Source organism: Bubalus kerabau, chromosome 2 (genome assembly GCF_029407905.1).
Source record: "Bubalus kerabau isolate K-KA32 ecotype Philippines breed swamp buffalo chromosome 2, PCC_UOA_SB_1v2, whole genome shotgun sequence".
In the NCBI taxonomy this organism is placed as follows: domain Eukaryota; kingdom Metazoa; phylum Chordata; class Mammalia; order Artiodactyla; family Bovidae; genus Bubalus; species Bubalus kerabau.
In genome coordinates this window covers 27,738,797-27,762,365 of record NC_073625.1, presented here as the reverse complement: position 1 = coordinate 27,762,365, position 23,569 = coordinate 27,738,797, and the positions used below count along the sequence as shown (strand labels likewise).

At 40.5% G+C, this 23,569-nt stretch overlaps 1 protein-coding gene and 1 long non-coding RNA gene across 2 annotated transcripts; one reads left to right on the top strand and one right to left on the bottom strand.

Annotated features, from left to right (window-relative positions):
- The first annotated feature begins 2,713 nt into the window (after positions 1 to 2,713).
- LOC129643142 (40S ribosomal protein S4, X isoform-like) lies at positions 2,714 to 3,527 on the top strand. The gene has a single exon (XM_055567320.1). It carries the CDS (start codon positions 2,721 to 2,723, stop codon positions 3,510 to 3,512), a length of 792 nt encoding a protein of 263 aa, XP_055423295.1. The 5' UTR covers positions 2,714 to 2,720; the 3' UTR covers positions 3,513 to 3,527.
- An 8,260-nt stretch (positions 3,528 to 11,787) lies between these two features.
- On the bottom strand, positions 11,788 to 20,450 carry LOC129643143 (uncharacterized). Its single transcript, XR_008710106.1, has 3 exons — positions 19,199 to 20,450; positions 16,354 to 16,501; positions 11,788 to 12,224 (listed from the first exon to the last, which is right to left on the bottom strand). It is a non-coding gene; the product is annotated as an uncharacterized LOC129643143 (long non-coding RNA).
- Between the last annotated feature and the right edge of the window lie 3,119 nt (positions 20,451 to 23,569).

The window sequence follows — 23,569 nt, the reverse complement described above, 5'->3', positions numbered from 1 at the left end:
TCCAAAGAAATCCCAGGGCTGATCTCCTTCAGAATGGACTGGTTGGATCTCCTTGCAGTCCAAGGGACTCTCAAGAGTCTTCTCCAACACCACAGTTCAAAAGCATCAATTCTTCAGTGCTCAGCTTTCTTCACAGTCCAACTCTCACATCTATACATGACCACAGGAAAAACCATAGCCTTGACTAGACAGACCTTTGTTGGCAAAGTAATATCTCTGTTTTTGAACATGCTGTCTAGGTTGGTCATAACTTTCCTTCCAAGGAGTAAGCATCTTTTAATTTCATGGCTGCAGTCACCATCTGCAGTGATTTTGGAGCCCAGAAAAATAAAGTCTGACACTGTTTCCACTGTTTCCCCATCTATTTCCAATGAAGTGATGGGACCAGATGCCATGATCTTTGTCTTCTGAATGTTGAGCTTTAAGCCAACTTTTTCACTCTCCACTTTCACTTTCCTCAAGAGGCTTTTGAGTTCCTCTTCACTTTCTGCCATAAGGGTGGTGTCATCTGCATATCTGAGGTCATTGATATTTCTCCCAGCAATCTTGATTCCAGCTTGTGCTTCTTCCAGCCCAGCGTTTCTCATGATGTACTCTGCACAGAAGTTAAATAAGCAGGGTGACAATATACAGCCTTGACGTACTCCTTTTCCTATTTGGAACCAGTAGTATAATTTAAACATCAGTTTTTGCTGGACTGGGGACAATGACTGGAAAGCTGGCACTTTCAAATGGAATGTGATGTCCCAGAACCTTTCTTATCAATTTTGCTAAAGACATGTCTTCCCTTGGCTCTCAGCGTTCATCCCTTTCAGGTAAGAGGTGGGCTAGGTTCACTGTGACCTTTTAGGGCTGTGTGTGTGTGTGTGTGTGTGTGTGTGTGTGTGTAACTTAAGTAGTGTTTATTGCAGAATAATTGACTCTGGGAAGCAATTTCAAAACTGGTGACAGTTTACCTTCTCTTTTTTTCTTTCTGTCTGTTGTACCTGACAGTTTCTTTGAGTTAATTATTTGCAGTACCAGAAAATTAAAATGGTGCATGCAAGAAGTTCATTGGTGTATCAGCTTTCTAGTTTGTTCTTTGGCCAAGTTTCACTGGATGTATTTGATAAATATTCTGTACAGTGTGTGGTTTGGGATTGGAGCCATTTTCAACTTCATTATATAGATGGAAGTTTATGTCCTGGTTTTTGTTCATTTAAATGGGCTTTCATAGTTTTAAGAATAAATGTTTATTCTGCTGCTATTTCAGCAAAGTAAGTGTGTGTGTTGAGAGAGAGAGGGCGAGAGAAAGAGAGTACCACCAAAGATTCAGTTATTTTCAAACAAGTACTTTCACCCCCCACCAACTCCATTTTCCCTTTCTTGGGAGCAGCCAAAGGCAAAGTAACAATGTGAATTTAGTTTATAAAATTCTGCTTCTCTCATTTCTCATACTTTGGTTTTATTCTCATATCTGGTTATTTGTCCTGTGCGTCATTTCCTCGTCTTCTAAATCTGAGTCAGTGTTAGTTAACAGTGCTCGGCCAACACTCCTAATTAGTTTTCTACTATATTTGAACTCTACCTCTCAGATGAACAAAGCTCTCTCTCATTGACAGCAGTTGAATAGCAAATGGTATTAATGAGATTGAGTTAGATTTCTACTGCCACCTTAATTTTAGTACCTATAAAATAAAATAAAATAAAAAAAGATGAAGAGTTTCTAAAAAGGGACCAAAGGCCACATGTTGAAGCTCTATGAGCTGCTTATCCCTAAGGCTGAGATTGTTTAATTCATTTCACTTAGGTCAGACAGAATACTGGAATTTTAACCTAGGTCTCTCTTATTTGTAATACATTACATTAGATCCTGTATGAGGTATTTTCTTCTGTTATTATCATGGGATGTCACGAACTATATTATTGAAACTTACCCCATGGGCGTAACTGTCTGTAGAATAATAATGTTACTGCATTTCAATCTCTGGATTAACTTAATATACGAATGATAAATTCTCACAGTTTAGCCATTATTTTAAACAGAAATTACCTTGCTAAATTGTCCAAAACTTTGATTAAAACAAGCACAATGAAATAGATTTTATACAAATAAAAGCTCAGAGCTCAAAAAGAATGACACATGATCAAAGCGTGTATGAAATTTCTGTTAGCAACTTTAGTACATATATCCATCCAAACTTTTACTTTTTAAAAAACCCACCTCCTTTTCTCCCAGTTAACATCCAGGTATTGAATAATGCTGCTGCTGCTACTGCTGCTAAGTCACTTCAGTCATGTCTGACTCTGTGCGACCCCATAGATGGCAGCCCACCAGACTGCCCCGTCCCTGGGATTCTCCAGGCAAGAACACTGGAGTGGGTTGCCATTTCCTTCTCCAATGCGTGAAAGTGAAAAGTGAAAGTGAAGTTGCTCAGTCGTGTCCGACTCTTAGCCACCCCATGGTCTGCAGCCTACCAGGCTCCTCCATCCATGGGATTTTCCAGGCAAGAGTACTGGAGTGGGGTGCCATTGCCTTCTCCGTGAATAATGCTAACCAGATGTAACTTAGTGATTCTCCATGACTGTTTGTCCAACAATTTGAAAGTAGGGTAAAATCAAATGCAAAATTGCAGATTCACTTTAATTACTTACCAGTCTTTTAATGATTGGCGACTGGAAAGATCCAAATACACAGACATTTTTTAAGACCTTTGGCTCTTTTCGTGCCTAGCGCAGCCATGGCTTGGCGTCCCAAGAAGCACCTGAAACGCGTAGCAGCTCCACAACATTGGATGCTGGATAAATTGACTGGTGTGTTTGCCCCTCGTCCATCTACCAGCCCCCACAAGCTAAGGGAGTGTCTCCCCCTAATCATTTTCCTAAGGAATAGACTTAAGTATGCCCTAACTGGAGATGAAGTAAAGAAGATTTGCATGCAGCGTTTCATTAAGATTGATGGCAAAGTCCACACAGATATAACCTACCCTGCTGGTTTTATGGATGTCATCAGCATTGATAAGACTGGAGAGAATTTTCGTTTGATCTATGACACCAAGGGTCGATTTGCTGTTCATCGTATTACACCTGAGGAGGCCAAGTATAAATTGTGCAAAGTAAGAAAGATATTTGTGGGGACAAAAGGAATCCCTCATCTGGTAACCCATGATGCTCGTACCATCCGTTACCCTGATCCCCTCATCAAGGTGAATGATACCATTCAGATTGACTTGGAGACTGGCAAGATTACTGATTTCATCAAATTTGACACTGGCAACCTGTGCATGGTGACTGGAGGTGCTAACCTGGGAAGAATTGGTGTGATTACAAACCAGGAAAGGCATCCAGGTTCTTTTGATGTAGTTCTTGTGAAAGATGCGAATGGCAACAGCTTTTCCACACGGCTCTCAAACATTTTCGTTATTGGCAAAGGCAACAAACCATGGATCTCTCTTCCCCGTGGAAAGGGTATTCGCCTTACTATTGCTGAGGAGAGAGATAAGAGATTGGCAGCCAAACAGAACAGTGGATAAAATGATCTCTATGTGATGTGATTGGAAAAGTCTTTGTAATTAAAGATAATACCAAGTGATTAAAAAAAAAAAAAGAGCTTTGAATAACTTATAATAAGTGCTGCTGTCAGTACTTTAGAGGGAACTGTGTTTCTTCCTAGTCAGTGAGTTGACCTGGTATTCTAATCATCTCAATTGGAACAGTGAGATTCAGGAAATATTTTTCTTGGTTTAAATGTAAAGACTTTTAAAAACTTCCAAATTATATTGGTTACAACTTTTTTTTGGTACAAATACAACTTTATTAAACACATTTTTTTTGTAGAGACTTGGCCTAATAAATCGAAATTTAAAAAGCAGTCAGCCATGTGTTTCAAACCAGTTGCCCTGATTATCAATATGTGGCTTTTAAAGTTCTGAACAGAGTTGAGATGCGTTCCTGTGACTGATGGACTGTTCTCATGGACTTGAGCTCATTCAAATCATGCTCCTAAATAAGCTTCCAGTTATAACAGAGGCACATGCAGAAGAGAAGGGATTTCACATTCAATCAGGGTACAGGAGGAGAAAATTCTTCCCATATAATGGAAATGATAACCTTGAAATACGTGAGCACTCATCCTTGAGAAAAGCAGAAAGACCCAATCTCATAAGATGATGAGCCCGTGGAGCCCAGAATCATAGAGGGGATTTAATTTCATGGCCCCAGACAGAAGAGTATCAAATGGTCATTCCAAACTCTAGATGGCCTTTAATCATCCTCATTTTATATGTAAATTCATACCTAAGGCTTCTTTACATGTGCGGACGGACCTTAAATACAGGTAATTTGTAGCACAACTTCTTTACAAAATATTTAAACAAAATTTCTAAAATTATTCATGGTTTTATCCTATTGCACAGTTAGATTCCATTTCACTTAAAAAATACATGTCAAGTTGAAAGGTGTGAAATTGTTTTTTAAGCCGGTACTATAAATTGTATGGCAGAAATATAAGGTCACTTTCCCTGCTCATAGCAATGTTCAGGTAGCAAGTTAACTTTTTCAAAGCTCCTTTTTAGATGCTGCGTGGAAACCGACTATCTCTCTGCAGCAAGACCCAAGGCGCTTATATAGTATTGGTGAATTCCTGATACAGTCAGTAATTTCCATATATGTCAGGGGAATATAGTAGAATACATACTACACATGGAGATGGGACCAGATTGGAGTCCTAGCTTTGTTAATTTTTAATTAAAAAATTATTGAGCTACATCAAGTATACATGAAAGTTATGATTTTACCTGAAAAATAAAATAATTCACACCATAAAATGTTGTACTGTGAATGCACTGAGGTGAGGTATTATACACAATTGTAGGGTAGGCAAGACTTCTTTCCCCTTTCCTTCACTCACACAGAAGAGAAGCCCTCTTCAGTTCAGTTCAGTTCTGTTCACTCACTCAGTTGTGTCCAACTCTTTGCGACCCCATGGACTGCAGCACGCCAGGCTTCCCTGTCCATCACCAACTACCAGAGTTTACTCTGACTGCCTCCATTGAGTCGGTGATGCCATTCAACCATCTCATCCTCTGTCGTCCCCTTCTCCTCCTGCCTTCAATCTTTCCCAGCATCAGGGTCTTTTCAAATGAGTCTTCACATCAGGTGGCCAAAGTTTTGGAGTTTCAGCTTCAGCATCAGTCCTTCCAATGAATATTCAGAACTGGTTTCCTTTAGGATGGACTTGTTGGATTTCCTTGCAGTCCAAGGGACTCTCAAGAGTCTTCTCCAACACCACATTTCAAAAGCATAAATTCCTCGGTGCTCAGCTTTCTTTATAGTCCAACTTTCATATCCATACATGACTACTGGAAAAATCATAGCCTTGACTAGATGGACCTTTGTTGGAAAAGTAATGTCTCTGCTTTTTAATATGCTGTTTATGTTGGTCATAACTTTTCTTCCAAGGAGTAAGCGTCTTTCAATTTCATGGCTATAGTCACCATCTGCAGTGATTTTGGAGCACCCCCAAATAAAGTCTGTTTCCACTGTTTCCCCATCTATGCCATGAAATGATGGGACCAGATGCCATGTTCTTAGTTTTCTGAATGTTGAGCTCTAAGCCAACTTTTTCGCTCTCGTTTTTCACTTTCATCAAGAGGCTCGTTAGTTCTTCTTCACTTTCTTCCATAAGGGTGGTGTCATCTACATATCTGAGGTTATTGATATTTCTCCTGGCAGTCTTGATTCCAGCTTGTGCTTCATCCAGCCTGGCATTTCTCATTATGTACTCTGCATAGAAGTTAAATAATAAACAGGGTGACAATATACAGCCTTGACGTACTTCTTTCCCTATTTGGAACCAGTCTGTTGTTCCATGTCCAGTTCTAACTGTTGCTTCCTGACCTGCATACAGATTTCTCAAGAGGCAGGTCAGGTGGTCTGGTATTCCCATCTCTTTCAGAATTTTCCACAGTTTACTGTGATCCACACAGTCAAAGGCTTTGGCATAGTCAGTAAAGCAGAAATAGATGATTTTCTGAAACTCTCTTGCTTTCTCGATGATCCAGCGGATGTTGGCAATTTGATCTCTGGTTCCTCTGCCTTTTCTAAAACCAGCTTGAACATCTGGAAATTCATGGTGCACATACTGTTGAAGCTTGACTTGGAGAATATTGAGCATTACTTTGCTAGTGTGTGAGATGAGTGCAATTGTGCTGTAGTTTGAGCATTCTTTGGCATTGCCTTTCTTTGGGATTGGAACAAAACCCGACCTTTTCCAGTCCTGTGGCCACTGCTCAGTTTTCCAAATTTGCTGGCATATTGAGTGCAGCACTTTCACAGCATCATCTTTTAGGATTTGAAACCACTCAAAATAGGATTTGAAATAGCTCAAGCCCTCTTAGCCTTGGTTAAATTTGAGGACTCAGATTGGACTGCATTTGCCAGTGAGTAGCTCTGTGTTAGAATGCCTGTGCCGAGGTGTGCCCGTTTCCGTCTCTGCAGTTAACACTGACAAAAGCCCACTCACCGGATGTTTTTATCTAGTGCGGCGGCAGAGAATACAGTGCTTTTGGCTTTGCAAGGACTCAGGCCAGGTTTCTCTGTCACGGGCCCAAATGTGCTCCTTTCAGCCAGAAAATCACACCTCTTCCAAGCATGGAGACTGTTTGGATTGTTCTGTTTTAGTTAAAAATAAATTAGACCTAAAGAATTGAGGATAAAGTGTGACCACTCCAGATGATTCAAGTTTTCTGCAATGAAGTCAGCCAGCCCAAACTTACCTAAAAATAGCCCATGTGCCTTGGTCTCCTAGGCACTTCAGGCAGTGTTTTTTTGTTGTTGTTTTTTTTTTTTGTACATAAAGATGCTTTGTGGATGTTGTAGACAGAGGCAATTCTGGATTCCTGGATCTCTCCCCACTGGTTTAGTACCTTTGTATTACATTGAGTAAAGTCTTAATTCTTCCATTAATATCAACACATGTGATGGTGGGTTGGTTTATGTATTTTTGCTACTATTTGTGATTAATATGACAATTTTATCCTTGATTTCCTGGTATTCTAGAAAAAAGGTCTGTTATTCAGTGGACCTTGTGCTAAACTATAGGACCTTTGGCTTTTATTAGTCTTTTGCCTGCTCCCTAGAAGTTTTAGATGTCTCAGTGTTCCTTCTGGGTCTTCTCTTTTCACTTTCAGCATCATCTCATCCACTGGTATGATATAAATTACCATGTCTTCACTTTGTATGTTCAAATTTGTATTAATCTATTATTGTATCATCATTTCCTCTTTGAGACCCAGTTTTGTGTTGCTCTCTGACTACTGATGTATCTACTGGATTTTCCATAGGCATCTTAACATGGCTAAAAACAAACTCCTTTTTTATTATCCAGTATGTACTTATCTTCCTGTTTCAGTGATATCCATTAATAGGTTTATCTCTTTTCCAACAGTCCGTCCTGTCCCAATCCAGCTCACTCCATTCTGTTTCATTCTGTGTGTTCTTTACCCATTCTCTTCTGTTCTGTTCCCTCTTCTTCATTTTGACATTCATCCAGTTGTAAAATGTCACTTAATTCTGTCTCTGAATAGAGCCACTGCTCTGTTTGACTGTCAATGCCTTACTTTAGATTCTCAGCAAATGTTGCTGCTGTTCACTCAGTTGTGTCTGACTCTTTGCGACACCATGGACTGTAGCACACAGGCTGCCCTGTCCTTCACATCTCCTGGAGCTTGCTCAAACTCACATCCTTTGAGTCAGTGATGCCATCCAACCGTCTCGTCCTCTGACACCCCCTTCTCCAGTGAGCCAGCTCCTCGCATCAGGTGGCCTAAGTATTGCAACTTCAGCTTCAGCATCAGCCCTTCCAGTGAATATTCAGGACTGCTTTCCATTAGGATTGACTGGTTTGATCTCCTTGCAGTCCAAGGGACTCTCAAGAGTCTTTTCCAACACCACAGTTCGAAGGCATCAATTCTTCTGCGCTCAACTTTCTTTATGGTCCAACTCTCACATCCACACATGACCTCAGGAAAAACCACAGCTTTGCCTATATGGACCTTCATCGGCAAAGTTATGTCTCTGCTTTTGAATATGCTTTCTAGGTTTCCTTCTTCCAAGGAGCAAGCATCTTTTAATTTCATGGCTGCAGTCACCACCTGCAGCAATTTGGGAGCCCAAGAATGTCACTCAATGTGAGCCCAAGCTATGTCACTCTTTCCATAGCTATTTGCCATGAAGTGATGGGAATGGCTGCCATGATCTTCGCTTTTTGAATGTTGAGTTTTATGCCAGCCTTTTCACTCTCCTCTTTCAGTGTCATCAAGAGGCTCTTCAGTTCCTCTTCACATTCTGCCAGAAGAGTCGTGTCATCTGAATGATCCTGTCTATTTCAAGAAACTACTTCCTGCCTCTCATCTCCTCCCATTCCATGTTTTCCTCCATTTTGCTCCCAGTTATTTTCCTAGAGCAGAAAGCAAAAGTGTTAATGTCTTGCTTAAAATCTCTGCTTGCTTCCTATACTCTACTCAATGAAGTCTCAATTATTTATCATCTTAAACATGGCATGTAAGTGTCTAGTGCCTACCCAGTCCTCTGGCCTCTTGGCCATAGTATTTATCTCTTTGACTGATGGCTCAGAACATGCCATTCCCAAAGGCTAGTAAATTTTCAGAGATTATTCCTTTCCATCTGGACCTTTCCCTTCTTCATCTGGCAGTTTCTATTCATCACTGAAGACTCATATTAATTTTTCCCATTGTGAAGCTCTTTCGTATTATTCCCTAGTTAGTCACTAGGAACTTTAAACCTATATTGCTGTATTAAACCTGTATTGTGACATTAATCAGCTATATAGCAGAAGAAAAGGAGATATTTATTTGTTGCTGGATTGGTTGAATAGCAAAGAATTTTGCCATCAATATTTTTTACATTGCTAATTTTAAAATCCTTTTATCCCTAATCCCCACCCCTCATCTCAGCCCCCTAGCTACCCTGCAGATCCAATGCTCTATACAGCAACTTTTTTAAAAGGTCAAATAGGTCATATGTAGATATGTTTTAAAGACTGAAAATAAAGATTAAGAAATATTTTAAAAAGGTAAAAAATAATTCAAGAGAATTTATTTTCTTCAGCATTAATTCAATGTGTCAGTTGAAAAAAATATATTTTCTTCATCTATATTGAGATATAATTGACATACTGTGTAAGTTTAAGGTGCACAGCATAATGACAGATGTTTCCCTCATGAACTGGTTACCAAAGTAAGGTTACCCCACATAATTACTGTATAAGGGCTGGGGAGGGTAAGAACTTTCAGGATTTACTCTCTTAGCAGTTTTCAAGTGTATAAAAGTAGTACCATTAACTACAGACATCATGATGCACTTATTTGTGTTATAACGGGAAGTTTGTTCTCTTTTACCAGTATCTCCCCATTTTCCCCAACCCCTAGCTGTTAGCAGCCCCCATTCTATTCTGTTTCCATGAGCTCAGCTTTTGTAGATTTCACACATAAATGACATCAACAGTATTTGTCTTTTTCTCTCTGACTTTTTTTTTTTTTCTCTCTGACTTTTTAAACAGTATTAATGCCATTTTTAATGCTTTTGGTGTCATAATTTACCTATTTTTATGCTGTGTATTCACTAACAACCTGTTGTAGCTATAGTTATTTTCAATACTTTGCCCTTTAAACATTTTACTACTGTTAACTGGTTAGCACAGCACTGTATTGCAGCATTGGGGTGTTCTGATTTGACTGCACACTAAGCTTTAGCGGTGTGTTGTCCTTTTCCCTATGTTTTCCTGTTGCTAATTAGGATCCTCGTTTCAGCTGGAAGCACTCCTTTAGCCTTTCTTGTACGGTGATGACTTCCCTCAGCTTTTGTTTGTTTGGGGCAGTCTTTCTCCTTCATTTCTGAAGGACAGCTTTGCTGTGGAGGATATTCTTGTTTTGGCTTTTTTGTTTTTCTTTCGGCACTTCAAATTCTTCCTAAGATAAATTGGTGATCTCCATGTCTTCACGGTCAGTTACTTGAAATTTTTTTTTCTTTGCTAGTGTCTCATTTCATTGATTTTTTCTTGTTCCTTGAATTCTGTCATTGTTTTCTTCACATTTCAAGGAGCCATCATCTGCTGCAGTCTTTACTGCCTGACTTCGGGGGAGAAATACCTTCCATCAGTCCTATTAGTGACCCTGAGGCTTTCTTGGTCCTTCTGCGGCTGCACCTGCTCTGTATGTCTTTCCTGCTCTTGTGGCAAAATCTTTAGGCTGGTCTGTCATCTCTCCATCCTGTGGAGCCTGGTCGTGTGTTGGAGAACCTCGCTTTTGCTTCCCCGAGGGCCATCTCTCCCAGGACTGCTGAGTCAGGCCAGCTTTCTGCGGGACTCAGCCACTGCAGAAAGGAAAGGCCGCCTGGGCTGCCCTTGGGAATGTGTGCTGGGAGTCGGCCACCCAGCAGAGGCAGGTGTGGATGAGATCAGTGAAGTGCTGGTGGTACCCCTGGGTCTGCATGGACGAGGTGTCTCCCGTGGTCCCTGGCAGGCCGGCTGATGGAGTCTCTGATGCAGTTCGTAGGAGCCCTGTCCTCCTAATGCACCCTGCTCTGAGCCGCGGCTGCTGCTCTCCTAGCCGCCAGAGCCCCCCAGTTGAAGTTCCTGACTCAGTGCTCTGATGAGGGGGGAGAGAAGTGGGTTTCTTTGGCAGTGTCCTGCACGGCTCGGGAGGCTGGGGATTCACCCACTGGCTCTCACTTTTCCCCATGCGAGAAATCATGGGCCCAGAAGTCCTCCCCTGGCACAGAGCTCTGCCACCTGAGGTAGAAATGATGCTGTGAAGTCACATGGTTCTTCTTAGCCTCTCCACTGCAGCCTGTGTGGGATTTTTGGATTCTTTTGTTCTCTCCTGAACAGTATGCTCAAATGTCTCTGCTGGACTCATGGACATCCACAAAGGCTCCCTGGTCCCTGGGTGATGTCTAATTCAGTGTCCTTCCAGGGTGCTTGGATCACAGCTGTGGAGCTGGAGCCGGTTCCTGGGCCACATCTAGGGCCACAGAGGACCTCCGTGACATATCTACTCCTATTACGCGGAGCACAGTGGGGGAGCCTCCTCCCGGGTTCCCTGGCCTGTGGTGCTGGTGACAGAGCCAGCGCCAGATGGTGCTGTGGTCGAGTCCTCAGGGGTGTAGGGCTGTTTCCACATCTAGAGTCAAGACCATGGCCATTGAGTCCACCACCTGGGTGCAAGCCTGCCTTTCCCTGCCCACCTTTCCCAAATGGCTCTGCTCCTTCTTTCTTGTTTAGTTCTTAAGTCTTGTCAGACTCTTTGCAACCCTGTGGACTGTAGCCTGCCAGGCTCCTCTGTCCATGGGAGTCTCCAGGCAAGAGTACTGGAGTGGGTTGCCATTTCCTTCTTCACTCCTTTTTAGACTGTGCCAATTTCCTACCTGGATCCCACAAAGGCACTTTCGTTCATGGACGGATGCCAAATTATTGTTAGTTTGGGAAGGGGGCATCTTTTTCAGTCGTTTTATTGACATCGCTCCCCAAAAATATCATTTGTTTTTTGTAATGTGTTTGTGGAATGACTATTAAGTATCACTACTATGTCTATAGGAAGTCATGTAATCAATTTAGTATGTAAAGATAAAGTAATATAACCTCAAAATCAGATTTTTAAATTCTAAATTGTGATCATTTTCACAATTATGAGTTCACATTTTTGATGTTTTACTATACCTTATTGCTGAGTAACACTGCATAGACTTAAAGCCAGAAGTCATAAGTTTGTTGTATAAATTGGTATCCAAAGCTGTTCAGTAACATATTGAAATGGACAGAGAGTGCTCAATGATTATTTTTAATATATGTGTGTATGAATGAAAAATTAAATGGAAGAATGGATTCCTAGGATCTGTCTTGGGAGGTAAAAGACAACAGGCAACTAAGTTGAATTCTCTACTTTGACAGGGGCTAACTAAACAACTGGAATATTGCCAGACAGTGATTTAAGCTGTGGTCATGCTGCAACAAGCATCCGTTTTATAAATAAATGAAACATCTTGTTCAGATGGCTAAAAGGTATCTTCAGTTCAGAACTGACCAGTCTTTGGTGAAATACTTTTAATTAATCTAATTGATTAATTAAGTCCATGCTTGAGGGACGTTTTTCAACCAAAGCCTCCTAGTTGTTTATCAATGGGTGTGATTCACATTCAGCTTTATCTGGGTGCTTCTTCTTGAGCTCCTTAAAGATAGCCAAAGAGAGAGGAAAAAATATTTTAGAAACACTTTAGAATGGACTTTAGTCATGGGTAGAACAGCAGCTGGGAGGTCACAGCACTTACTAGAATAAAATGCAGTTTGTTTCCATTCTTTTATTCCTTCTTTGTTTTTTTTTTTTGGCCTGAGAACACTGTGCCTCATTCATATGTAATTATGAAAGACCTCCTGATCCTTTAGCTGTCCCTGGAGCTCTCTAATGTGTGTTGGCCTGCTCTTGCTATTCATCTCACCTACTCTTCTTTACATCCTCAAAGATACCTTTTTCCTTTCCATATTTTCATCTCATATATATGTGTATATATATACATATTATATATATATTTTTAAATAATACTTGTTTGGCTTTGTCAAGTCTCACTTGTGGCATGTGGGATATAGTTCCCTGACCTAGGATTGAACCCTGGCCCCTAGCATTGGGAGTGCATAGTCTCAGCCACTGGACCAACAGGGAAGTCTCATCTCATTGTGTATTTTGCAAATTAGCAATTTATATGTTTAAAATTGAAAATAGCAAGCACTATGTAAATAATATATCATGTTAGAAGTGTTGCATTCAAGTATACCACTGGAATGTAGTCACTAAAATTCTCTTTGCAACTGGAAATCGAGATGATTATATACAGGAATATACTTGATATGCCATTATAAGAAAAGATTATGTTGCTGAAAAATAGCCCAACATAGACTTTGGCTTTTTGGACAGAACACAGCAGATGGTCCCTTCAATGTCCAGTTTGTGAATCAAAGTACCAGAAGGCCTTGTTTATTGGTCCAGTAGAGAATTAGGTGTGGTGAAGTTGCTCAGTTGTGTCCGACTCTTTGCAACTCCATGGGCTGTAGCCTGCCAGGTTCCTCCAACCATGGGATTTTTCGGGCAAGAATACTGGAGTGGGTTTCCGTTTCCTCCTCCAGGGACTCTTCCGGACCCAGGGATCGAACCCAGGTCTCCCGCACTGCGGGCAGACCGTACCATCTGAGCCACCAGGGAAGCTCATTAGGTGTGGATAGGTTTCTAATTTAATAGGCTTATCAGAATTGGTAGTGATTTAAATGTAGTGATTTTTATTTTCAGAGAAGGCAATGGCACCCAACTCCAGTACTCTTGCCTGGAAAATCCCATGGATGAAGGAGCCTGATAGGCTGCAGTCCATGGGGTCGCTAAGAGTCGGACACGACTGAGCGACTTCACTTTCACTTTTCACTTTCATGCATTGGAGAAGGAAATGGCAGCCCACTCCAGTGTTCTTGCCTGGAGAATCCCAGGGACGGGGGAGCCTGGTGGGCTGCCGTCTATGGGGTCGCACAGAGTCAGACATGACTGAAGTGACTTAGCAGCAGCAGCAACTTTTTAAAGTTGACTTTTACCTTATTAGGTTATTTACCTTATCAGAATTAGAACCGCTTGCTCAGTTTCTCAGTCATGACCGACTCTTTATGGCCCAATGGATTGTAGCCTGCAAGTCTCCTCTGTCCGTGGGGTTCTCTAGGCAAGAATACTAGAGTGGGTGGTCATTTCCTAGTCCAGGAAATCTTCCCAACTCAGGGATCTAACCCGTGTCTCCTGCTTCTCCTGCATTGGAGGCAGATTCTTTACCACTAAGCCATCGGGAAAGCCCCATAGAACCACTGTGTTTGCTTTTAGTTAATTGGTGAGAAAATCATCTAAGGTTTTTCTTAAAACATGTATCTAGGACTTTCCTGGTGATCCAGTGGTTAAGACTCCCATGTTTCTACTGCAGAAGGCAAGGGTTCAATCCCTGGTTGGGGATCTAAGAGCCCACATCTAAGTGGGATCTAAGGCCCCACTGCTAAGCTGCTAAGTCACTTCAGTCGTGTTCAACTCTGTGTGACCCCATAGACGGCAGCCCACCAGGCTCCCCATCCCTGGGATTCTCCAGGCAAGAACACTGGAGTGGGTTGCCATTTCCTTCTCCAATTCATGAAAGGAAAAAGTGAAAGTGAAGTCACTCAGTCGTGTCTGACTCTTTGCGACCCCATGGACTGCAGCCTATCAGGCTCCTCCATCCATGGGATTTTCCAGGCAAGAGTACTGGAGTGGGGTGCAATTGCCTTCTCCGCTAAGGCCCCGAGTTAGGGCCAAAAAAAAAAAAAAACCCACAAGAAAAATGTATCTAGAAAAGAATGTATTAGCATAACTGAGTGTCCAGCACTGTGTGAGAAGTCATAGAAGTTACTAAAGAAATAGTTGCTATGTCTTGATATAGATTATAATTTAGTTGGGAAGAAAAGATGTATACCTTGAAAAATTAGAAGTAAACTCCAGGGTATGTTTTTAACCTTCTGGTTTATATTTCAAGAGTCATAATTCTGATCCTGATCTCAAGACCATGATTCAGTTCTGTGAGTCCTGCTGACCACAGTATATCACTTCCCGGCTGTACTAGCCTTCCATGACTGACAGTGCACAACGGAACAAATGGCCTCCTCCTCTCCTTAAAAACTCCTTATAAACTGCCCTTTCCATGAGCAATAACAGTAATTTTTTTTTAAGATGACTAGACATTTTAATATGCTTTACCTCTTATTTTCTTCTCTTGTCAGCAAGAGTGGCATTTTTTACTCTTAAAAAAATAAAACAACAATAGTTTTCTCTAGTCAAATCTTGTGGCCGAGGCTATCTCTTGCGTGTTTATTACACCCCAATCTAGATCTACTGAACTCAGTCACATGTAAGTCATTTAGTTCATGGTTTGGCACCGCTAAATGCTGTCAAGTTTTTGGCTATTATTGGTATATTTTCATCATCAGTATTATCATTCATATTGCTATTACTGCAGATTGCCTTAGAGCAAAGCAAATGCACATAATATCTTTTCATCTTCCTGTGTTTTTAAAAATGTGGAGTATTAGGTTTACTCCTAAAACTTATCAGTGTTTCCCCTTCATTCTTTATATTAAATCACTATTAATTGTTTGTCAATCTTTGTCAAATTTTTGCATCTATTTTCTCCTTTCTGTGTACCATGTTCCTTAGTTTAAGTATTCATTTCATTTCACTTGGAATTTGCTGTAGACTCTCAATTCTCTTTGCCGCATAATTCATTTTATGTCTGGTGACCAGATAATCTTTTAAAGCATAGTTCCATTTATATTACTTTTGTTCTCAAAAAATTTCAACAATTTCCTTGCCTACTGAATACCCTTCACAGCCTTTAACCTAACATTGGTGTCCTTAATATTCTGCTTCCTGGCGATGTCTCTTTATTACCTACCATCTCCTCCTGTAGTGCAGCGTATCAGAGTAGTAGTTAATTCTCATTCATTCAACAAGTGTGCAGCCAAGACTCCCAGCAGCAGGTTTCATTCTGAGTGTGCTAATACAACGTGAGTCAGAAAGACTCAGTATCACTGCCTCACGACTCACATCACTTTGTCCACAGCATCTCTGCTTCCACCTTGGAGACATTTTTGTTCTCATTCATCCCCATCTTATTTGATGGATTTGAAATGGATATTCGCCGTCTAACTTACAAAGTATCCTGGTCATTCTGACCGAATACGCTGTTTTTCTTTCTTGTGCCCGCTGTATACATCTTTTTCATCACACTCAGCACTTTCACTGTTGGTCTGCCTTCCTTTCAGTGTATGAAGATTCCTTGAACCCTGGACAAGTAACGCTGAAGCTTGAATATTTCTTCTAAAAGCAGGGCTACTCTCTTCCACTATATGCACCTTTCACAGTTTTCCATCCTATATGTGGAACCAGCTACTGCGAAGTCTGTTGCTTCGGAAACTTACGGTTGTAAGATTCACTGTAGAAACTGCTGGCAACCAGAGCCCCAGGCTGGCATAAGTGGGCATTCTACACTATTATATTTTTTCCTGTGAATTTTGAATTTTTTCCTTACTTAAATTTCCCCAAGTAGCAGACTGCCAAAGGGCTGCAAAGAGGTAAAGATCAGCAGTTGCTGAAATTTGTAAGCCGAGGACATTATATTTTTTGAAATATCCATATAATTGAAGGAAAAGTGGTCTTTTAGCTTGGCTTATCTGTGTAATAGAGCCAACTGTCCGCTTCATGGAGCATATGCAGACACAGCTTATGTTGCAACCCTGTCTTAACCACTTACCCTTTCTATAATTTCAGCAGCACAAATATACTTCTTTATTCCCTCTCGTATCATATTACCACATAGTCACCAATTTGCTGAGGAAGTAGTTTCAAAAGAATCCTGATTTGCAGAGCCCAGATTTCCTCAGCTCAAGGTCGCGTATGTCCTAAAGTAAAAACAAAATCCGTTTCAACAAGTAAACTCAGTGGAGCTGAGTGTACAGTTCAGGGAACTTTAATAGCTGTTTCATGGGGAACACAGACCGCCTCCTTCTGATTAAGTTTTTACATAATCTGGCCAGGAGGTGAGAAGCCCTGCCTCATCTTTATCTACTGTCCAAAGTGATTTAAAAGCAAATAGTCATTATGTGTTTCTGTTAGAGAATTCTGTCTATAAATATTATTATGTTTGAAATTATTTGTAGAGAATTCATGAGAACATGCTAGTCCAATAATATTTTATTGTTTAGAAAAGTTATCAGTAGTAAGATGAGATAATGATAATAGCCAGTTGTCATTTTAAAGTTGATACCAGGTTTCTTTTTCAGCATGTGTGATTTGTCAAGGGCAGAGGTTTGTCTGTAGTATGTAAGTGTGCAGTTCCTGAAGACAGACAGTGGATTTGAGTGTGGTCTCTTAAGATTTCCTCCTTGTGTGGCCTTAAATGGTTCATTCACTTATCTTTTTTCTAAGCCTTCCCTCCCTCCATAGTAAAATAGGGATAATAATTCTACTTAGCTCAGAGTAAGTACTCTATAAATTTTTAGCTCGTATCATTTATTAAGAAGGCATTAACTATATTGAAGGAATGATGATATCTTTCAACATTCTTTGTGACCTTTATATCTGTCTGCTGATTTAATGCATCTTTCTGAATCAAAATATACAACCTATTTTTTTCCTTGTTCATCTGAGAGCAGCACCATTTGAATATACAGCTGGTACTGATTCTCCCAGGTAATCAGTGAACAGTAGTGGTCATCTAGCAATTAGAGGAGATGGTTAATTACCTGACATGAGGTTTGACTTTTAATGCCAAATAGCATTTTAAATGCATTTTTAATAGACGTTATGAGCAATCTTAAGTTCACAGAAAAATCTGAGTAGAAAGTACAGAGTTCCCATAAATCCCTCTCCCACCAAAAGCATTTTTATTGACAGTGTAATTATAGAATGAAGGTTGCTTGCTGTCATGGAATCCAACATCTTTTTTGTTTATTTTCCTAAGTTAATAAATGTTATCATATATGTCCTAGTTGAAAACATAAAAAAATAATTATAGTATTAAATTTAAGGCATAGATTCAGGGTATTTGTATTTCAGAACAGTAAAAAATATTCATGAAATCTATATAAAATCTGAATCAGCAGGAAAAACAAGGTTTGAATCTTTGTGTATGTTGATGATACTCTGTTTATCAATGTGCTTGAGAACACAAATGGAAATCGTGGTTCAGGTGACACAGTATCTATTTCTTTAATCTATGAGTTCTGGGATAGATTAGAATACAAAATGTGAATACAAAATACAAAATTTCACTTTTTATAGATAAAGTGAATCAGTAACTCTCATAGAATGTATTTGATTAAGGGGAAAGTATATTACAAATGAGAAAAAAAAATGCCAACTGGCTATCCAAATGTATTTACATATTAGCACAAGAGAAACTTCTCAATTAACCAACACATCTCTTCTGTTTCACTAGACCTTCCTCCCAGGACAAGCTCTTGCTTCTTAGACTACCAGTGAGTGCTGTAAACTTTAGTGAGATAAAAAAGGCTAAAACCTAAACCCGGCCATTCCCCCTTGTTTCTAAGACTGCAGCTCAGCTTCTAGTTCTCTGCTCCGTACCAAATGTACCTGCCCTTTCCCTTGCGGTCATACTGCTCTGACTGTTAGGGCCAACTCCCACTGCCCCCTGACGTTAGTCTTTGCCCAGACAGTTGGCTCAGATGGTAAAGAATCTGCAATGTGGGAGACCTGGGTTTGACCTCCGGGTTGGAAAGATCCCCTGGAGAAGTGAATGGGTACCCACCCCAGTATTCTTTTTTTTTTTTCACCCCAGTATTCTTGACTGGAGAATTCCATGGACAGAGGAGCCTGACGGGCTGTAGTCCATGTGGTCTCAGAGAGTTAGACATGACTGAGCAACTGATACTTTGACTTTTTTCACTAAACCATTTTAGACTTTCAGCAGCACAAGTCTTAGTGGCAGTGTTTTGTGAACTTCAGTACCCAATCCCTCATGAAATTTGGCCTGAATCTGTCAGTGGATATTAGGATGGATTTCATTTTTAGAATGAGCACAACCATTGGTTACAAAACTTTTCCAGAGTGAGGCTTTTTAAAAGAATGTTCAAGGATTTCCAAGTTGAATTCTTTAATTGTTTTCTTTCCCTTTTATGGCTTTTGGCAGGGGAACTGCATTGCTCTAATATATAAATATTTTTTTCTAATTTTATTGTTTTGAGTTCCTTGAATATGGCCTGTATAATTCTAGTTTTTGTGTATTAATTTTGATTTTTCTCGTGGCAGTAATGCACGTTTGTATGTGTGTGTGTGTAGTATTGTCCCAGAAAAGAGAAAAAAACTATTTTCACATAGAATATCCGTGTGAGCATTTGGCACACACACCCACACACAACATGTAATTGTATAGTCATTATGGTGAACGAGCAAGACTTTAGCACCCGGGTTCGATCCCTGGGTTGGGAAGATCGCCTGGAGGATGGCACAGCAACCCACTCCAGTATTTGTGCCTGGAGAACTCCATGGTCAGAGAAGCCTGGTGGGTTGCAGTCTATGGGGTCACAAAGAGTCGGACACGACTGAGCAACTCACACACACACAGAAAGTGAACTTACTTCTTCCTCTCACTGTGTTATTTCTTTAAATGTCTTCAATCAACTGTTTTTCTTCTTTCCCTTGAATTTTCATTCACATGACTTTCCTGATGATTCACATATACCAGAAATACACCCTGATCACTTTTAGATAGAAAGACTTCTTTCAGTGACTGTGGAATCCAGCCCAGTGTAGAAATGAGTGCTGAAGACTCATACCAGATGAAAACTTCTCATCTCCTCCAGCTTGTTCTGCTTCAGACCTGAACCCCATGGTAGGATGAGAAAGGCAGCTCCTTTCCTTAATTTCCCCAGTGGGCCTTTTCACCTGCTTACACTCTCACAAAATTAGGAGGGGAGAGGATGGAGAAGGGCTAAGGAGCAGGGAGGGTCTCACTGCTTGGCCTTTGCAGGACCTACTGGGAGTTGATTCTGCCTATGCACAGGATTAAAGCTCTCTCCTGTGGTTATTTTCATGGTTTTTGTGCATATTCTGCTCTTGACCATCTGACCACAGGTCCTTCATCTCAGGCCTTGCCTCTAGCTCTGCTGGCAGCTTGTGGCTGTCCTGCAGTTTCTGCAACAGAATGTTCATTTCCAGTCTCTTTCTGCTGAGAATGTCTTATTTTTGCAAAGTCTCTTTTAGGCAGAACTTATTATTTTGTAAACAGGACAAACTAGTATCTACACAGGTTCCACGTCTAGATGCTGCGGAGTAGACAGACAACTTTAACTGCCCTTGTGAGGAGGACCGTTGCTCCTTAAGCTGGTCTTCAGAGGCCACTTTAGTCAGTCTTCTGGTTTCAGACTGTTCCTTATGTGCAAGGTACCAGTTCTTAGTGTCACATCAGCTTTAGTGAACACATGTCATGAGCTCTCCAACAGGGCTTACTGAAGGTCTTTGTTTAAGCTAAGAGGAGAGGGAAGCAACCCTGACAACTTTCCAAAGAATTACTCTGATTTTCAACTCATAGCCCCTTCAACTGTAATGTATTTTCAGGTTGGAGGAAGGGTTATAAAACAAACACGTTGCCAAGAAGGTGGTCTTCAAGCCCTCTGTGGGCAGGCTAGTGCCTGACTTTGGGTTATGGGGAGTGGTTTGCTGTTGTTTTGGGGCATCAGTGGAAATTGAGACAGAAATTGTTTCATTTAAATATTCTTTTACAATGGTGTTATTCACTTCCTTTTGTGTCTTATTTATTTTTTCCTACTCCATCTGTTAATTTCAAAGAGAGTCTTTAACTTTGCTCATGATTTCATATGTATATTTGTGTATATATGTGTATGTGTGTAATAAATATACTTTGTTTTCTCTCTCTTTCAAATATCAGCAAAATGGTAATCATATAACCTACATGTTATCTTCTCTATTCATGGTTACATACAATTACTTTGTTAGTTGTTTCAGTAAATGTAACTTGCCTTGCATGCTAAATTGCTTCAGTCGTTTCTGACTCTTTGAGACCCTAGGGACTGTAGCCCACCAGGTTTCTCTGTCCATGGGATTCTCCAGGCAAGAATACTGGAGTGGGTTGTCATGCCGTCCTCCAGGGGATCTTCCTAACCCAGGGATCCAACCTGTGTCTCTTATGTCTCCTGAGTTAGCAGGTGGGCTCTTTATCACTCGTGCCACCTGGGAAGCCTTATGTTTCTTAAATCTTTTAAATTAAGCTCCAAGTTCTTGGAAGCAGAAACCTTGTCTTGCGTGACACTTGTGCTGTGAACATTTGGAGGAAAAAATAGAGGGAATTATTCTTTAATAAAACTGTTATAGAATAAAAAAAAATTGTAGCTTAATGAACACAACATTACCTTGGAGCTACTCTGCTGGAGTTCAGCATCCCAATATTGCTGTTTAAGTTAATGTCAGTTCTGTAGGTTCTACAAGTCAGCTTCTCCTCTGGTCCTTAATCCCATTTATAAATGAAGTGGTTTACTCAGACTGTCTCCAAAGTTTACTCACTATTACAATTATGTTACTGTTCAAAAATAAAGTCTGTTTCAGAAAACAGAATAGCTCAAAATCCAAATTTGCTCATATTCAAAAAGGGACTCAGTTAAAGCATCATGCCAAGTCTCAGTCTTAAAAAGCTCTAATAAATTTGTTTTCTTTTTGTTATTAGAGTATGTTTTCCATATGTTTGAATTTGCTTTTTACAGATTAGATGATGAAATGACTCATCCCTGGGACAATTCAGTGCCTTAGGGTGTGTTCTTGATAATCTGCCTCTTGAAATTTGTCTCTTTGGAACACATGTCAAGTAAGGACTTTCCTAAGATGATTTTTAAATTCCAAATAATTAACATTAGAGGAATACATCAAAAAGTTCTTAGACATAAATCATATTAGACCACTTTTAAGAAATAATTAGTTGTTAAATCAACCTCAGACATGAGTTCTTATAGCTTAGCTACCAAAATAATAAGCATTTTATCAAACCTCTCTCGTCATAATATGCACTCTTCTAAGAATTATTCTAACAATATTCTCAAAGAGCTACTAGACAGGCTATTAAAATGCATACTGTGGCAAATGTACTCAGAATATAAAACAAATACAAATGGTCACAGTTCGTTTGTACCCATTTACACAATGCATTTATTTTATTTTACAAATAACTGCTAGATTAGTGGAAATAATAACCGCTCATGATTTGAAGAAAAGGGAAGCATACCTTTCATAATCTCAGAGGAAAGTATTTCCCAGAGACTGTTAATATCTAACATATTGTGCTATCAAAAGACATGACTTTATTTTCAGTTCTTATTTGACATTTATTTGGGGTTTATTCAAGAATTCTTTGAAAAACTCCTTGCATATTTGGACCTTTAAATACATTGAAGTTATATTTGAAGTTATCATTGTGGGAAATAATTCTCATTTTAGATTCGGTTGGGGTCAGGGAAGGTCTTCCTGAGGGCAAGACATGAGAACAGAAACTCAAAAGCAGTAAAGGGTTTTTCATGTGGACATTGGGGACAGGAGCGTTCTTGACCTCTGTGTGAGAAAAAAGGTGTGGGAAGATTCTGAAGTGGGCCTGTGTCACGTGAACTCAAGTGCCAGCAAGGAGACCAATGTCACAAGGGCAGAGGAGGAATTTGAAGAGATAGCCAAAGGCCACATTTTTAAAGTTTCGGGGCCCTGGTTAGATTTGGTTGAGCAATGAGAGGCCGCTGGAGAGCTTTAAGGAAAGGAGGAGTATGAGGTGACCTATGCTTTCAAAGGCCCCTCTTGCTGCTACAGGGGAGGGAGGGAAGGGGCAGGGAGAAATAGTAGGGTCAGTAGCCCTGAAACGTGTATGTCAGGTCGGGTCTTCTGAGGCACAAATGCCAAGCAGGATTAGCTATTGCAAGATCTAGCTAAATAACTGTGGACGAGAAAGGGACAGGGAGCAGAAGCAGGCAGTGAGAGCCTTCGGACAGCAGTGAAGAGGATGACCTGTGAAAGGAGAGGGGAGATGAGACTGCATCAGGGGTCTCAGCAAGCCCGGTGGCGGTCCCCTAGTGAAAGTTGCTCTGTAGAGGAATGCTGTGTCATGCACGAGTGACCATGTTCTAGTTCCCCCTCCCCTGCTAGCAATCCAGTCATTGGAAGAACCTGGGGGAAAACTGGAGCGGAAAACTGTGGCAGCTGGTGGCGGTCCGTCACTGTGCTCCTTGAAGGGGACCGTCATGGTCACCATAGTGTGGGTATTTTGTTTTTTCTTCACTTTAAGCTTTTGATTGGTGTTGTGATAGTTTCAGGTGGGCAGCAAAGGGACTCAGCCACACATACGCATGTATCCATTCTCTCCCAAACTCCCCTCCCATCCAGGCTGCCACATAACCTGGAGCAGAGTTCCCTATGCTATACAGTAGGTCCTTGTGGGTTCTCCATTTAAAATATAGCCATATGTACTTGTTGATCCCAAATTCCTCAGCTATCCCCTCTGCATGAGGATTTTGGGTTAGGATGGCAGGTGTGGAGGTGGTGACATTTGGTTAGAGTTCTGATATGTTTTGAGGAAAGAAAAAACAAATTTTTGACTTAATGTTGGATGAATGGTCATGACAATTCCTGAAATGAAAAAGATTTGGACGGAATGGGTTTCTAAGTCAGGGAATGAGCAGGATGGTGAGGAAAGAAAACAGTTTTACCCATGTTAAACCTCAGATGATTATTAAGCATTCAAGTGGATTTGTTAAAATAGGCAGTTGGATAAATTTCACTGGGAAAATATTGAGCTGTGGGTATTAATTCAAGAGCCATAGGTGGGTGAATGGCTTATAGAGTTTTAAAGGTTACCTAGATGGTGAGTACAACTGGAGAAGAGAAAGTGGTAATTCATGAGTCCAGGGTGCTTTACAAGATTTAGAAATTGGAATAAGGAGGAAGATCCAGCCAGATTGGAG

What these genes read in the sequence shown, in the direction of transcription:
- LOC129643142 (XM_055567320.1), top strand. Translation starts at nt 2,721, where the DNA reads ATGGCTTGGCGTCCCAAGAAGCACCTGAAACGCGTAGCAGCTCCACAA.